The following is an 18,357-nucleotide window of genomic DNA, read 5'->3' as shown; positions in this document are numbered from 1 at the left end:
CCATACATACATGCTACAGACATAGTGCTGGGATGTCACAACAATACATAGTTCACCAATCAGTAATATGTAGTCAGACCTGCTGAAATGTGAAGTTTCACGTATTGAGCAAATATATGAGCATCATTAATTGCCAATTTGCGCAAACGTGAATATATTGGAGCACTCTATCTGCATATGTTCTGCCGTGCAATTCATTTTCTCCAGTCTCAGGAAACTTCTAGCAGCTTGAAAAATGTAGCAACAGTGACCCACGCCTGTATTGCATGCGCAATACGCACATATTACATTGCTGATTTCCGCAATCGAGTATTTCGAATATTGCCCCTGCTGCTCACAGCCTGTGTATTCCCCCCACAGTCAGTTAGGCACTGTTGTAGAAAAATACCAGAAATCGACATGGCGGCCATTAAGACGACTAGCTGTCTATGTTATATAAGGATGGCTTGAGTCTGCCAGAAAACTAAAACAGGAGACCAGACGAAGCGCAATCTAGCGCGAAATCTTTGCTGTGAACACTGCAACCATATGCTCCTGCCCTGATGTTTTACCAGCATTGGTGAGTGCCACCCTTTCTCTACTCTCCATGTAGTACTAAAACAGGAGAACTAGTTACACTTGTAAAAACATTGACCCACATTTACTGATGCTAAAGATGTGTGGACCTGCACCAGACTTATCACAGGGGCTCAGGCTGGATGCTTGTCTCTGAATCTACAGTTGTGTTCAAAATTATTCAACCCCCACTGAAATTGAGTGTTTTGGCCAGTTTGACATTTATTTTGATCGTTTCAGTCATCTTGTTTACAATTAAATCAAAGAGGCACTTGTAAGTCAGACAAATATAACATAACATTTATAATGAAATAACCACAAATGTCTTTTCTGTGCTCACATCATTATCAGTTTTATTCAACCCCCAAGTGACATTCAGCATAGCTTGACACAAGTGTCTTGCAGCGATCTACGGGTATCTTCGCCCATTCTTCATAGGCAAAAGCCTCCAGTTCAGGCACATTCTTAGGCTTGCGCGCTGCAACTGCTTTCTTTAAGTCCCACCAGAGGTTCTCAATCGGATTTAAGTCTGGTGACTGCGATGGCCACTTCAAAATGTTCCAGCCTTTAATCTGCAACCATGCTCTAGTGGACTTGGAGGTATGCTTGGGATCATTGTCCCGTTGAAAGGTCCAACGTCTCCCAAGCCTCAGGTTTGTGACGGACTGCATCACATTTTCATCCAATATCTCTTGGTACTGAAGAGAATTCATGGTACCTTGCACACGCTGAAGCTTCCCTGTACCTGTAGAAGCAAAACAGCCCCAAAGCATGATTGACCCCCTGCCATGCTTCACAGTAGGCAAGGTGTTCTTTTCTTCATAGGCCTTGTTCTTCCTCCTCCAAACATAGCGTTGATCCATGGGCCCAAACAGTTCTAATTTTGTTTCATCAGTCCACAGAACACTATCCCAAAACTTTTGTGGTTTGTCCACATGACTTTTGGCATACTGCAGTCGACTCTTCTTATTCTTTGGAGACAGCAAGGGGGTGCGCCTGGGAGTTCTGGCATGGAGGCCTTCATTACGCAGTGTGCGCCTTATTGTCTGAGCTGAAACTTCAGTACCCACATCTGACAAATCTTTTTTCAGTTCCTCAGCAGTCACACGGGGACTTTTCTCCACTTTGCGCTTCAGGTAGCGCACAGCAGTCAAAGTCAGCATCTTCTTTCTGCCACGACCAGGTAGCGTTTCAACAGTGCCCTTTTCCTTGAATTTGCGAATGATGCTTCCTATGGTGTCTCTTGGTATGTTTAACATCTTTGTAATCTTCTTATAGCCATTGCCCTTCCTGTGAAGAGAAATCACCTCTTCTCTTGTCTTCCTGGACCATTCTCTTGACTTCACCATGTTTGTAAACACACCAGTAAATGTCTAGAAGGAGCTGAGTATCACAGTCCTTTTAAATCTGCCTAATTGGTGCTTATTATGCTTGATTGCTGCTCCTTGACATCCACAGGTGTTTTCAATACCTGATCGAAAACACTTGAATGAACCTCTTTTCTTAAGAGTGGGAGTCTTTAACCTGCTCACGACCGCCGTACGCAGGATTGCGTCTTCTCGGCGGTCGTGCTCTTCTGGGTGGACGCGCCGGTGCGTCCTCTCGCGAGACGCGAGATTTCCGGGGAAGCCGGCCTGCGCATGCGCATCGCGAGCCGGCAAAATTCAAAGAACAAGTTCGTCATCAACCTGCCAGCCACGATCATTGGCTGGCAGGTTGATGATTTTCAAAAAAACGAATCAGCAGCCAGATAACCCATCATATTAGTAAATATGATGTGGTTATATGGCTGCTGTGCTCCTCTGCTCCTTCTTTTGGTCGGTTGGTTCCAGCAGAGGAGCACACATCACTGTGAGTACCCACTACACCACACTTAGCCCCCAGATCACCTCCCAGCACCCAATTAACCCTTTGATCACCCCTTCTTGCCCCTGTCAATCACTAGTGAAAAGGAAAAAAGTGATCAGTGCAAACTGTCACTTTTTTTTTTTCACTGGTATTGACCGTTAGGTTTTAGGTATAGTTTAGGCCCCTTGGTTAGGTAGTTTAGGGATCAGTTAGCGCCCAGCCCACCGCACCGCAGTCCGTTATTCGCTGATTAGCGTATCGCTAATCAGCATTTGTACTTTTATAGTATCTGAAAGTGATCAAAACTGATCACGGTCAGATCTATAATTGTATTAGTGTCACTTTAGTTCGCCCTCCACCCAAAACGCAGTGTTTGCCCGATCAGACCTGATCGGTCGCCCACACGTGCGTTCGCCCACGCCCGCCCCACCGCAGTGACAAAAAAATAATTTTTTTTTGATCACTGCACATTCACTTTACACGCACTGCGGCGATAAAAAAATCAGTTTTGATATTTTTTATCAACCGCAGCGGCCTCCGGTACTTCGCTAGCCTCCCCTTTGTAAGACAGGCTTGCTTTTTTTTCTTGGGTAGTCTCAGGGAATACCCCTAAATTTAGTTGCCCAAATGTCTAACAGGGGGTATTCTTCTGAAGAGGCCTACAGGCTTCTGACCCAGTCGGATGAGGAATGGGAACCCTCATCTGACGAATCGAGCGGGTCAGAATACGAACCTGTAGAAAGCAGTGGCTCTCTGACCCAAAGTTCGGACGAGGAGGCTGAGGTCCCTGATAGCACCAGGCATACCCGGCCCCGTGTCGCTAGACCGCAGGTTGCGCAGGATCCGCTTCAAGAGCAGCAGAGTGGGGCTGGTGCTGTCGGATTACGTGGTGAGGCATACACCAGCAGCCCAGCCCTTCCTGGACCTAGTACCAGCACTGCCGTACAACCTGGTGAAGTGGCGAGCACCAGAAGGGCAGTTGAAGCTGGTACGGTGGCACGAGCAGTAGTGACCCCGTCGCAGCCACCGCAAAGACGTGCCCGTAGAGCCCCTAGAATCCCTGAGGTGCTGGCAAACCCTGATTGGCAGTCCCCAACTTCAGCCGCACCTGTAGTTTTCCCTTTCACTGCCCAGTCTGGAGTTCGGGTTGAGACAGCTCAGATCGGTTCGGCCCTGGGATTTATTGAGCTGTTCTTGACTGCGGAGCTCTTGGACTTAGTCGTGGCCGAAACAAATCGGTATGCCACACAATTTATATCCGCCAACCCGGGAAGCTCTTATGCCCAGTCTTTCCGGTGGAAACCAGTCCAAGTTTCCGAATTTAAAACTTTTCTGGGCCTCCTCTTCAACATGGGTCTAACTAAAAAGCATGAATTGCGGTCATATTGGTCCACGAACCCAATTCATCACATGCCCATGTTCTCTGCTGCTATGTCCAGGACACGATTTGAGACCATCCTGTGTTTCCTGCACTTTAGTGATAACAGCACCTCCCGTCCCAGAGGCCACCCTGCTTTTGACCGGCTCCACAAAATTCGGCCCCTCATAGACCATTTCAACCTGAAATTTGCAGATTTGTATACCCCTGAGCAAAACATCTGCGTAGACGAGTCCCTGATACATTTTACCGGGCACCTTGGCTTCAAACAATACATCCCAAGCAAGCGCGCCCGGTATGGGGTCAAATTGTATAAGCTCTGTGAAAGGGCCACAGGCAATACCCACAAATTTCGGATCTATGAGGGAAAAGATCAGACCCTGGAGCCGGTCGGTTGCCCTGACTACCTGGGGAGCAGTGGGAAGACAGTTTGGGACTTGGTGTCACCCTTATTCGGCAAGGGGTACCATCTTTATGTGGACAATTTTTACACAAGTGTGGCCCTCTTTAGGCATTTGTTTCTAGAACGGATTGGCACCTGTGGCACCGCGCGAACTAGTCGCGCGGGCTTCCCCCAACGGCTCATTACCACCCGTCTTGCAAGGGGGCAGAGGGCCGCACTGTGTAACGAAGAACTGCTCGCAGTGAAATGGAGAGACAAGCGTGACGTTTACATGCTCTCCTCCATTCACGCAGACACGACAATCCAAATTGAGCGAGCAACCCGTGTCATTGAAAAGCCCCTCTCAGTCCACGACTATAACCTTCACATGGGAGAGGTGGACTTCAATGACCAGACGTTGGCTCCGTATTTAGTGTCCCGCAGAACCAGATGCTGGTATAAGAAGGTGTCTGTATATTTAATTCAATTGGCTCTGTATAATAGTTTTGTTCTCTACAGTAAGGCTGGGAGAACTGGATCCTTCCTCAAATTTCAGGAAGAGATCATCGCGAACCTCCTGTACCCAGGAGGTTCCGTGGCCCCATCCACCAGTGTAGTTAGCCGTCTACACGAGCGACATTTCCCCAGTGTCGTTCCTGGTACCTCAAACTGACCGCCACCCCGAAAAAAATGTCGTGTCTGTAGCAGGAGTGGAATAAGGCGTGACACCCGCTATTTCTGTCCTGACCACCCTGCCCTATGCTTTGGAGAGTGTTTCCGGAAGTACCACTCACAGGTACACTATTAGCATAGGGATCATCTTACCAGGACAGGCACACAGGGCTATTAGGGCCCATTCACTCACACAGCTGCTGCAAACGTCTCCTTTCACCTGGGACAAAGTGCATAACGCACTTCGCCACATCTTTGGGCGATTTGCGCTTTGCACATTGACCCATGGGGAAGGAGAGGTTTGTTCTATAAAGGTAAAAAAAAATAAAAAAAAAACACCAGTAAGCAAAAAGGTTAATGTTTAGTTCAAAAAGTTAAAGTTTATGTATTCTGTTCCAAAGTTAATAAAATTATTGCGTTGTGGCCTGGTTTTTTCTATTTTTTTTTACCTTCCAGGTGGACCAACCGATCTACTAGCTGCAGCACTGATGTGCATTCTGACAGAAGCATTGCGCTGCTGTCAGATTACACGCAAGTCGGTGTATGCGGCGCTGCAAGACGAGATTTCTCCTCTGCAGTAACAGATACGTTTGCCAAGGCATACGAGCTGAGGAGGAGGCGGCGTTCCTATGCTTTGGCAAACACTTTGTATATAAAAATAAAAAAATCCCGGCAATGATTTATTCATCCACATCGATTGATGTGAATGGAGAAATCTGGTTTGCCAGGGCATACGAGCTAAGTGGGTATGGATGTTGGGCGGAGCTCCTATGTCCTGGCAGACGCCTTTCCCCTCCTTTTTTTTTTTTTTGGCAGAGATTTTTTCATCCACATTGATCGATGCGAATGAAGAAATCTGTGCCGTTCATTTTTTTCTTTCAGCCCAGAGGCTGAACGGAAAAAAAAATCTCATTACCTGTATGCTCAATATAAGGAGAATAGCAGAAACTCCTAATGCTGGCCATACATGTAATGATTGCGGAGACCCTCAAATGCCAGGGCAGTACAAACACCCCACAACTGACCCCATTTTGGAAAGAAGACACCCCAAGGTATTCGCTGAGGGGCATATTGAGTCCATGAAAGATTTAAATTTTTGTCCTAAGTTAGCAGAAAGTGAGACTTTGTGAGAAAAAAAAATAAAAATCAATTTCCGCTAACTTATGCCAAAAAAATACATTTCTATGAACTCGCCATGCCCCTCATTGAATACCTTGGGGTGTCTTCTTTCCAAAGTGGGGTCACATGTGGGGTATTTATACTGCCCTGGCTTTTTAGGGGCCGTAAAGCGTGAGAAAAAGTCTGGGATCCAAATGTCTAAAAATGCCCTCCTAAAAGGAATTTGGGCACTTTTGCAGCCTAGATGCGCAAAAGTGTCACACATCTGGTATCGCCATACTCAGGAGAAGCTGGGGAAAGTGTTTTGGGGTGTCATTTTACATATACCCATGCTGGGTGAGATAAATATATTGGTCAAATGCCAACTTTGTATAAAAAAATGGAAAAGTTGTCTTTTGCCAAGATATTTCTCTCACCCAGCATGGGTATATGTAAAATGACACCCCAAAACACATTGCCCAACTTCTCCTGAGTACGGCGATACCAGATGTGTGACACTTTTTTGCAGCCTAGGTGGGCAAAGGGACCCACATTCCAAAGTGCACCTTTTGGATTTCACCGGTCATTTTTTACAGATTTCGATTGCAAACTACTTCTCAAACATATGGGCCCCTAAATTGCCAGGGCAGTATAACTACCCCACAAGTGACCCCATTTTGGAAAGAAGACACCCCAAGGTATTCCGTGAGGGGCATGGCGAGTTCCTAGAATTTTTTATTTTTTTGTCGCAAGTTAGTGGAATATGAGACATTGTAAGGAAAATAAAAAAAAAAATCATCATTTTCCGCTAACTTGTGACAAAAAATAAAAAGTTCTATGAACTCACTATGCCCATCAGCGAATACCTTAGGGTGTTTACTTTCCGAAATGGGGTCATTTGTGGGGTTTTTTCTACTGTTTGGGCATTGTAGAACCTCAGGAATCATGACAGGTGCTCAGAAAGTCAGAGCTGTTTCAAAAAGCGGAAATTCACATTTTTGTACCATAGTGTGTAAACGCTATAACTTTTACCCAAACCATTTTTTTTTTATCAAAGACATGTAGAACAATAAATTTGGCAAAAAAATTATATATGGATGTCGTTTTTTTTTGCAAAATTTTACAGCTGAAAGTGAAAAATGGCATTTTTTTGCAAAAAAATCGTTACATTTTGATTAATAGCAAAAAAAGTTAAAATGTCAGCAGCAATAAAATACCACCAAATGAAAGCTCTATTAGTGAGAAGAAAAGGAGGTAAAATTCATTTGGGTGGTAAGTTGCATGACCGAGCGATAAACGGTGAAAGTAGTGTAGTGCCGAAGTGTAAAAAGTGGCCTGGTCATGAAGGGGGTTTCAGCTAGCGGGGTTGAAGTGGTTAAGGGGTTGAATAATTTTGTCAATGAAGAAATCACAAAAAAAACATTTAATACTGTATTACAAAAACAATTGATTCATTTTTGTTGCATTTGGTTCTTTAAAAAGTCCTTGTAAGATTTCATTCTGTACACAATTACAAATGTACACTAAATTCCCTAGAACCCTTTACAGCATTGGGGGTTGAATAATTTTGAACACAACTGTATACCAACTATTGGTTGTCTAACTGTGATACAGATTGCTAAAACAGAATTGTGCCACAATTTTAATGCAAAATGGCGCATCTTAGATCCTCCCCTTCCATCAAAGCTCTGCCCCCTGTGAAGAGTGTTGGAAAAAAGTAAAGAAACCCTAGCTGCGCCAAATTGCTCCACTTTTTTTAGACAGATTTTTAGGTGCAAACACAATAGTAAATTCTGGGTCAATGTCTACCCTTGCATTTGTAACAACTAGATTAGTTCGTAGTCCACAATCTGCTCCAGTGACAGATTGATCTATCAGTATAAGGCCGCATGCACACGACCGTGGTGTGTTTTGCGGTCCGCAAATCGCAGATCTGCTAAACACGGATGGCGTCCGTGTGCGTTCCGCAATTTGCGTAACGGCACGGACAGCCTTTACATAAAACTGCCTATTCTTGTCTGCAAAGCGCGGGGTCATGAAAACGGAGCAACGGATGCGGACAGCACATGGAGCTCTGTCCATATCTTTTGCGGCCCCATTGAAGTGAATGGGTCCGCATCCGAGCCGCCGTTTTGGTGCGGACCAAAACAATGGCCGTGTGCATGAGGCCTAACAAATATAAGATTATCCACTCTGCACTATGATATTCAGTAAGGCTTCGTGCACACGGCCATATCCATTTTGCAGTCCGTAAACCGTAGATCCGCAAAATACAGATAGCAGGAGTGGGCATGCCTCAAATTTCAGGGCCGCAGCACGGCCACGGGGCGCACACGTTCATGTGCAGGAGGCCTAAGTGAAAAGTAACGTTTTGGAAGGTGTTCTCCGAGGTCTGTTGTGTTTGTCAGGGTTGTTTTGGAGGGTATGTGTCCTCTTTTGGGGGCAGGATTCTCCTAGAAGCAGTGATGGCTAACCTCCAGCATTCCAGCTGTGATGAAACTACGACTCCCAGCATGCACCATTCATTTCAGTGGAGTGTCCGAGGTTCGCCATCACAGCTAGAGCCTTCGGCACTCGAGCTGTTGTAAAACTACAACTCCCAGCATGCAAACATGCTCTGTTGTTCTTCGAACTCCCATAGAAGTGAATTAAGCATTCTGGGAGTAGTAGTCTCCGAACATCTGGCATAGCGGTGGGTGTCCTACTGGAAAGGTCCTGAAGATGTGAACCTCCACTCCAACCTTGCTAATAAAAGGACCTATAAATTCCTTCAAATCTGCGGGTTCAGCCATTTGGAAATCCCTCCTTCCCCATTGACCTGTGAGGGTTTCTTTCACTTGAACCCCTGTGTAATTACATGTATTTCTACTAAACCATTCCTTTTAGGAAAATGGCGGGAATGCTAAGTGATGAGAGGCAATGCAGCATCCCTAGACCCGCAGAACACAGCAGGTAGTTCACACATAGAAGCTGCTGCGGCTCCTGAGGGAAGGAGGCGGGCCAGGACACTGGGAGGGATGGAGGGACGACGCTGACAGCGAGGGGCGGAGGAGGAGCAGGAGGAGGGGGAAAGAAAAGGGAAAGAGGGAGAAGAAGGAGGGAGAAAGAGACAGAGATTCACAGTTGGGGAAGGAAAAAAAAAATGTGTATCTCCCATAATCTATCCCGTGTGAGGTGTGAAGAGGGGACATAGCGCGGCTCCCCCCGTCCAGGATAATTGCACGGCTCTTCCTCCATAGACCAGCCAAGGGGAGAGACCCGTCTACTGTTCTTCAGAAGGGGGAAACTTGTGGCCGAAGGAAGAAGACAAGGCGGAAGAGACCGACCGACCGCCTCCTGTCAGGGAAAGGGGCGCTGGAGAGGAGGGAGGGGAGCGAACGACTCCCGGACCCTGGGAAAATACGAGAGGGGCTAAAAGTTTTCCTGAAGTTCCCCCGTGTGCCGCGGTGAGCGGGGCGGGAGGCTGCCGGAGCCCGGGTCCACCAGGAGGGGACACCCTGAGGAGAGCCAGGATGATGAGCTCCGGAGGAGCGGGCGGCGGCGGGGAGGTGGTGTGCTCCGGCTGGCTCCGGAAATCGCCTCCCGAGAAAAAGTTAAAGCGCTTCGTAAGTATGAAGGAGGGAGTGGGCCCCACTGTGCCGGCTGGAGGCTACCTCTGTGTGCAAGGCTGGGCTCTGCAACCGGTGGCTGGCTAGCTGGAATGGAACTACAACTCCCAGCGTGGCCGGAGGTTCACAGCAGCTGGGAGCTGTAGCTCTGTGCACAGTGGCACTGGACCTGGCTCACAGTCCAAACCTTCGCAGTCCGGTGTGTCTGATCATTCGTAGTAGTTGAGCGAACTTGTGTTTTAAGTTCGGCGTCTAAAGTTCGGGTTATCGAAGAATCGCGTTATGGATTCCGCTACCACGGACCATAACGAAATTTAGAATCCATGACGCGATTCTTCGATAACCCGAACTTAAAACACAAGTTCGCCCAACACTAATCATTTGTCTGCGGTAATCCCAGCGGATAACCGGCCATGTAGGATTGTGCGTGGCTGTGGTATATGTTGACGCCATGTAGAGATGATTTCCCCTCAGACAAGAGGTCTCGTCAATGGCCAGAGTTGGCTTCCTGTGCTGATTGTTGATTTCACTTTGCGTTGTGTTTGTTTCCAGCTTGTATATTAAAGGGGTTAACCTATGGGGTCCTGGTCCCAGTCGCTTTACGTCCATGCAGGATCAGGAGACGGCTTTGTTCCTGTGACCGCTGAGGCCAGTCACAGGCTTCAGTAGTGACAGCAGCTTGAACGGTACCTCACTGCTGTGACATAGCGTTCAAGCCACTGAGACCTGTGATTGACTGCAGTTGTCACGGGACCAAGCTGCTCCCTGGTCCTGGGAGCACCGCTGGCACCACCGACGGGAGAATATGCCATGGCTTGTTGGCTCCGAGGCCGGACAACCCCTTTAAAACCGTTTTCACATGGTCTGTGTCTAGCGGAATAGTGTAGCAAGCTGTCTACTCTTTCCAGGAAAAAAGTTAAACCCGATGAACCCATAACGAGTAAGAAGGGGGCTGATCATGAGGGATCGCTCCGTCATCCATCATGCATGACGCCAGTGTGAACTCAGCCTTACTTCCTTGTGCGTGAGTGTTTATTACGGTTGGTATGTTATTATGATGGTATCTATCATTATCATTCCATGATTATAGTACTGTGGATATGTGGCCCAGTTCCCGCTTTGCATTTCGATGTCGTATTTATATTGTGCACTGGTGGTCTCCCACCCAGTGTAGCGTAGTAATGGGTGGGGGGATGTGCCTGCGTAGTATAGGCCTAACCGGGTATTGTGTAAATTGTAGATGGCTCACCATGTAGGCAATAAAGGGGTACTCTCCTCTCAGCCAATTATGGCTTCCATCAGCATACCTGTCGGTTAGTGGTGGTCAGAGTCATGGACTTGAAAGGGCGCTATGAAAACAGTGCTGCAGACCCCCAACGTGGCCAGAGCCGCAGTGGGAATCGCACGTACATGATCCCTGCTGCTGGGTTCCGGCTCCATCGCTTCCCCTCGCTTGTTGTTGGTCTCCCTGCATGCACATTCAGTTTGACACTGGCTGCAGTGTCACCCATGTGTCACATGACCTAATGACACGACATCGGGATCACGCATCACCTACAGCGGCCACGTGACCCTGATCAAACCGGATGTTGACGCGGAGAGATCTGAGACCTGCAGTGTCCGAGGGGGAATGATGATGGAGCCGGAACCCAGCAGCAGGGATCAGGGACGTATGATTACCGGGGTTGGGGGGGGGGGGGGGGTGTCCGGCCATATTGGTGGAGGGGTCTGCAGAAGAGGTCACCAGGGGTGAACAACCCCTTTAAGGAAAATGTCTGTGTATTGCAGCGTTTTTTTTTTTATTCCCTCTCAGAACGTCTAATATGTCCAGTGCTGGTGAGATGCTTCTAGCTCTTAATAACTAGTGCACCCCTAATGAGTGCCTCCCCCCCCCCCCATATACAAGTGGATCTGGATGGCTCTGAGCGTGTGTGACCACTGATGCTGGACATATTGAAAGGATGTTCTGAGAGGAAGTAAAAACACCAGGGGGCGCCATGACACAAGTATGGTGCAGCAATATCTGGACACGGCAGCATATTTTTACATGAAAAAAGTTCTGTTTTGTGTGATCTAACAGAGTAAAGTAATAGGGGATGTGACATCAGAACACAACCTATTGTATAAATGTACAATCGTTTGGCAGACCGCTATTGCATGTGTATTGGGGACTTAATAATAGGCACCACACTCAAGAAAAGAAAACACACTCAATTCAGGTAACACAGGATACCCCCATTCACAGTAGGTAATATTACAGCTTATCTACCCCCTCCTGACCCCTGTACAGGGCACACACCATGTCTAGAGAACTCTCCCCTAGAAGCCTGTGAGGTCCCCTCCAGACCATTGTGTCTATGGCCCAGGGTGGCTGCTGTAAAGGCAAAGCTCAGGCAAGATGGCAGCTCCCATAATTATGTTCAGGAAATAGAATTTAAAAAATCTGCAATCAGAAAATATGCCACATTCCCTTTAATTGTGGTCCAGGCTCTGTAATGTGTATTGCACACGTGGTTTTCTGTTGATTGCACCGAGTGCCCTAAATAGAACAGCGAGCCATGTATTGCACATTCCTTTCTAAACTCCAGGCGGGATACATGCCACCTCTGCAGGGGGTGGGGTGCTATCTGTGCCAGTTGTTGTTCCTGCAGGGCGGGCGGGCACAGTGTGTGTAGTGTGCAGTTTCACAACAGTCTGCTCCTGCGAGTAGTCGTCTGAGAGGGAATGCTGGCAGCGAGGTCAGGAGCCTCACGTAAGGCCGGCTGCTGAGAGGGCAGATTCCTGCACACTGGAAGGGCTGACGGTATACTGCAGACATGAATACGTACCTGTACCAGGCTTCATAATGGGCTCTGAGGAGCACTGCCGGGCCTATAAGACTCCTCGCGCTGACTAGGCACTCTCCGAAAGGATATACTCTATCCCCCGAATGTTACTATCAGATTAGGAATAACTTGTTTTCTTTTTCAAAGGGGTTGTCTGAGAATTTGGAAAAATCCCTCACAGATCCAGCATGGGCGCTCTGGCTGTCCCCCTCTATTTTTAGTTAACAGGCTGCCAGTGATTATTTGCTTTTAAAGGGGTTGCTTGAGAGAGAGAGCAATGTATTCTACATTATACAGGAAATTTGCCAGGTATACTCTTTCAGTTTTGACGGGGACGGTCATGTAATCTGAGCACTTTGGTGTTTGACGGCTGCAAGACGTCTGTCCATCATGTGATCGCTCCTCCAGCTTGCTCTTCCCCCTTAGGGCCCATTCACACGTCCACATCTGTTTTGCCGTCCGCAAAACACGGACACCGGCCATGTGCGTTCCGCATTTTGCGGACCGCACATGGCTGGCACTATAATAGAAATACCTTTTCTTGTCCGTGACTGCGGACAACAATAGGACATGTTCTATTTATTTTTTGCGGGGCCGCGGAACGGAAATGCGGATGCGAACATCGCACTGTGTGCTGTCCAAATCTTTTGCGGGGCCGTTGAACGGACATACGGATGCAGACAGTTACACGGGTGTGCTTTCCGCTTCTTTTTCAGCCCCATTGAAGTGAATCAGTCTGCATTCGACCAGCAAAAATTGCAGACTGAATGCAGACCAAAAGTACAGTTCCTGCGCATGAGCCCTGACAATATCCTAGTAGAATTGGGCTGACACCTCGGCTGCCCTAGTGGATTTTGATTATTTCCTAATATGCTCTGTTGGCGTGTACTGAATAGAATACCATAGTAATTGTAACTAAAGATGGAGTACATACTCAGTGTGCTCCTATCTTGTACCAGTTGAGCGCCATTTCCGCCTCTTTGTCTGCAGGAATTATTGGAGCCGCATTGTATGATCCCAGGTAGGAAACCTTATAGGAGACCAGACGGTCTGTTTCCTGGAAGTATGGAGCTGGCCATCCCCGTCTGATGATATTAGAGATGTGGTCACAATCACATATTCTACATAGGCTAAAAAGAAACAAAATCCCAGATATTGAGTTATACTTCCCTATGGTGAAAAGTTGAAAACTGTCTTTCGTCTTTGCACATGTACCTTTCCTTGACTGCAGAATTGTTAGGTTTCAAAGTATTATTGCAAAATACCTACAATTTAACATACTGTAATTTTTATTTTTTAATAAATAATGCACCCGTTTCCACCCTGTACATTCAGTGATAAAGCAGACACGGGGAAGGGGGTTAACAAGGGTCAATGGTCACGTAGAGCAGGCTGCTCTCCATCCACATAAGTAACATTAGAAGAAATGGTGAAAATGACACTGATGGGCTGCTGTTCCGACACTGCCCTGGTCCCCGCTGCTCTCCGCTTCCTGGTCACACTGGAAATGCGGCTCAGCCGTGGATACACAATCTATACTGTGTAGTTGCTCCACTGATAAGGAAAGGTACGTCAGCACAATATTAAATACATATATATTGGAAAAGTGTTTACTAAGAAAATTAAAAACTGGCTAAGCCTCCTGCTTTCTTCAGAAGTGTTTTTCAGTCAGTTTACCCGTACAATATATGTGAGCCGCTTAGCCATGTTGTAAGGATGTTCACATTAATGGACTCCAGGACCTCACAATGTCTGTAACTTGATTACGGAGGTTGGAAAGCATTTACACACCCTTTCATGTTTTCAGAGATGGCCATAGATGGACACATGTGAAGGATGCATTCAATGTTTTCAGATGTCAGCAGCACAAATCTAGACCCTGCCCGTGCTCACGCGTCTTCAACCAGAGCAGGAATGGAAACTGAACGTAAGAAAAGTACAAAGGACAGGCATATCTGACAATACGCATGGGGAGATATATAAAGCTGCCTATGCCAACCAATCACATTGCAACTTTCATTTCTTATAGGACTCTTGATAAATGAAAGCTGTGCTGTAATTTGTTTCTATGGGCAAATCATCCAATCATTCACGACACTTGCAGCCAATCACTATTAGTGATGCTTGCATTTATGACGCTTATGTGATATATATAGATATATATATATATATATATATATATATATATATATATATATATATATATCTCTATCTCTTTATATCTCTTTATATTATTTGTATTTTTTATTTATACTATGTCTTGTGCTTGGGCAGCTTTAAGGGAATGTGGCATCATAAAATAACCTATTGCTTAAAAGTTTTTATACCTAACATATTTTTAAAGATTTTTGGTAGTTATTTTCCTTGTCACTAAATCTTAAAATCCTACAGTTTTTGCAATGGCCACTAAGCCTAGTAAGGCTACTTTCACACTAGCATTTTGGCTTTTCGTTTGTGAGATCCGTTCAGGGCTCTTAAGCGGTCCAAAACGGATCAGTTTGCATTCTAATGTATTCTGAATAGAAAAGGATCTGCTCAGAATGCATCAGTTTGCCTCCATTCTGCTCTGGCGGCGCACACCAAAACGCTGCTTTTTGTCTGATGAAACTGAGCCAAACGGAAACGTCCTGACAAACAATGTAAGTTAATGGGGGCGGATCCGTTTTCTATGACACAATCTGGGTCAATAGAAAACGGATTCGTCCCTCATTGACTTTCAATGGTGTTTAAGACAGATCCGTCTTGGCTATGTTAAAGATAATACAAACGGATCCGTTCCGAACTGATGCAGACGGTTGTATTATCTCAGTGTTTCCCAAACAGTGTGCCTCCAGCTGTTGCAAAACTACAACTCCCAGCATGCCTGGACAGCTGGGGGCACACTGGTTGGGAAACACTGTATTATCTGAACGGATCTGTCTGTCTGCAGATCCATGATGGATCCGCACCAAACGCCAGTGTGAAAGTAGCCTAATATGAATTATCTCTTGGCCTGTACAGATCCTTATCTGCTTATCACAGACAAAATTACAATGACAGATATGGCATATGTTTTTGCACTGGCCACTAAGCCTAAGGCCTCTTGCCTACGACCGTATGCCCTCCGAGATATATGGTCCGTGAGCGGGCCATATGTCCCGGAGCGGCATTGATCATATGAGTGCGGGACAATAGTCCCGCATTATTGTAATCTATGATGCTGTGTACTCCCATGCACACGATCAATGCCACTCCGGGACATATGGCCCGCTCACGGACCGCATATCTCGGAGGGCATACGGTCGTGAGCAAGAGGCCTAATAGTAGGTTCCACATCTTTTACAGATCATTTTACTGCAGTTATCTGCTTATCAAATGCGGGATTAGAATGACAGATATCAACTATATATAACACAGGATCCACCATTCACAGTAAGTGATGTCCCAGCTTATCTACTCCCTCCTGCACAGGTCACGCCACGCAACATGCCTAAAAATCTCCCATACAAGTAAATGAGGTCCCCTCCTGTTCATTGTGTCTATGGCCTATGTCACTGATTCAACGCATCCCTCTAAATACTGTTAACAAAGTGCTCAGGGAAGATGGCCACCCACGTAATCATGTTCAGAAAATAGAATTCAAAATCTATAATCGGAAAACGAAAAAATATTGGGCGAAAAAAATGTCACTATCTGGTTTTAGCTGGCAGAAAAAATTATAGGCGACACATTCCCTTTATAATCTCAGCCAACCCCTTCAAATACAGATGCAAAATACTGTTTAAGTATGCAAGTGTGAATGAGGCCTTGGATGTATGAAGGGCCCAGTTGTTTTATTCATATATTTCCAGGAGGCATAACAAAGGATCTGTACACTGTAATAAAGATTCTCCAGTTGTTGGTTCATAGCAAATACAAGCAGTTACTCTCCAGACATCTCAGGGGAGCTAGAGAGATGAGGTAGGGGCTACCATGGTATTATTTTAGGTGTGGACATTACTGTACTTTCACAGAAATCTCATTTCTTTTAGGGTACATTCCCACATAGCGGGACTGCTGTGGATCTTCTGCCGCTGCAAAAACCAGCCCTTTCAGTGGCATCACTGCCGGGATCACAGTCGTTTAACTACTGTTTTTCAACCTTTGTGCAAAAAAGGTTGAAAGCCGCTGGTAAAACCCACAAATTGGGAACCGCAGCAGAAGTCAGTTTACACTGAGATTTCGCCGTGGTCTGTGGATGATAATTCAGAACATGTCATCCACTTTGCTTATGACTTGCGTTGCTTTTCATCGCACATTTCCATTGTGAAAAATTGCAGCAGTTGAACATCCAATCATCTGGTGAACGTTCCTTTCGCAGACTCATTTTAACCCATGTTGCAATTGTTCAAACTGCCCATAAACATTTAATAAAAACCGAGCAATGGACGAAAGATCTTTCATCCATAAACAATCTTCCTTTGAAAGAAATATCTTTTGGCTGATTATTGGATAAAATATTAAACCCTGTCGACTTTTTCAGACCAGCAAACGTCCCTTTTGGTAGACTTCATCCATTCTGATCGGCTTTAAGGTGGCCATACACATTAGTTGGTTGACAGTTGAGCAGCAGTTGAAGAATCATCTGGTGAACGTTCATTACAGACAGTCATACATATTTTGGTTCATATCAGCCATTGCAGTGGTTCATACTGGCCATACATGATCAACAAAACCGGGCGATGGATGAAAGATCTTTCTGGGAATGTTTTTTTCAAAGAAAGATCTTTCGCCCAACTATCGAATGAGAATATTGAAGCAGTCAACTTCTTTTCAAACAATCATTTGTTGCTACATTTCACCTGACGATTATTCATTTCGGTTGAAATCAGCCATTTTGATGAACTTTAGCGTAAAGCCAAGTATAAATGGAAAGAAATGCCTGCCAATAACATTTAGGTATTCGTGAAAAGATGCATAGTAAGTATAGTTGGGCCTTTCACCTGCAGAAGGTAGTGTTCACTTTTTAAGCTGTAATATAAAACTATCCTTTATAGGAGACAAAGGTCATATTTATGCATAAGCAGGCTAAAGGTAATATTCTAGAAAGTTGTATGGTAAACTTACACATTTCCTATGGAATACCATTACCTATATTATAAACTAGCACTATTTCATTTAATGTATGTGTCGTTAAGATATCCACAGTATCCCCCATAACACTGACCCCCCCCCCCCCCCCCACCGTGCCCCGTCCCCTTAAAATGTGGCCTCCTCAGCACCTCACCCGCCCCCTAACTAAGACCTCCACAGCAGACCGCCCCCTTAACGTTGACCTTCACAGCACCCAGCCCCCTTAACTGTGACCTCTACAGCGCCTGCCCCCTTAATAGTGACTACCCTCCCCCCCCCCCCCCCCCATCGCCCCGTCCTTTTAACAGTGACCTCCACAGCACTCCGCCCCCTTAACATTGACCTCCAACGTTCCCCTTAAAGGGGTATTTCAGTAAAGTAACTTAAAGGGTTTCTGTCATGAGAAATAATGTTATGTAGCTGACTGCAATATCAGCAGTACATAACAGTATGCTTTATAACTCCCTGCCTGCCGCCGTTATCTTAAAATAAGACTTTTAAAATATGCTAATGAGCCTCTAGGTGCTATTAGAGCGTTGGTTCAATACCTAGAGGCTCGGTCTTGCCACCCTTTGGCACGCCCAGGTCCAGTTCCGTAAATCCTGTGCTTGCGCTGTCCCGTTTAGTATTCAGCGCAGGCACAGTGAGTGAAGGACGTGCTCCTGCTGCTGGCTTCTTCAACGGTGAATTCCACAGTGACATTCACTGCAACTGCCCCTTTAATAGTGACCTTCACAGTGCCTGACCCTTTAACCCTTTCCTGACCAGCGCCGGGTCTTTATAGATGGCGCCCACTCCTGAATGGAGCCTGCTGTTTCTTATAGCAGACAACAGTGGCTAATGTCCGCAACCTGCAGTAATGCCGATCGCGGACATTTAACCTCAATCCTGACCACGGCA

At 46.1% G+C, this 18,357-nt stretch overlaps 1 protein-coding gene across 5 annotated transcripts in view; it reads left to right on the top strand.

The window, feature by feature from the left end:
- Positions 1 to 9,013: 9,013 nt before the first annotated feature.
- Positions 9,014 to 18,357, top strand: part of GAB1 (GRB2 associated binding protein 1) — a 97,630-nt gene continuing 88,286 nt past the window's right edge. For all 5 annotated transcript variants that reach the window (XM_044300572.1, XM_044300561.1, XM_044300566.1 and 2 more), the window contains exon 1: positions 9,014 to 9,538. In XM_044300572.1, the coding sequence (XP_044156507.1) occupies positions 9,446 to 9,538 (93 nt within the window). In that variant the 5' untranslated portion in view covers positions 9,014 to 9,445. The remainder of the gene's footprint in view (positions 9,539 to 18,357) is intronic.

Source organism: Bufo gargarizans, chromosome 1 (genome assembly GCF_014858855.1).
Source record: "Bufo gargarizans isolate SCDJY-AF-19 chromosome 1, ASM1485885v1, whole genome shotgun sequence".
In the NCBI taxonomy this organism is placed as follows: domain Eukaryota; kingdom Metazoa; phylum Chordata; class Amphibia; order Anura; family Bufonidae; genus Bufo; species Bufo gargarizans.
Note: the sequence above shows the minus strand (reverse complement) of the source record. Positions and strands in the feature narration are given on the sequence as shown.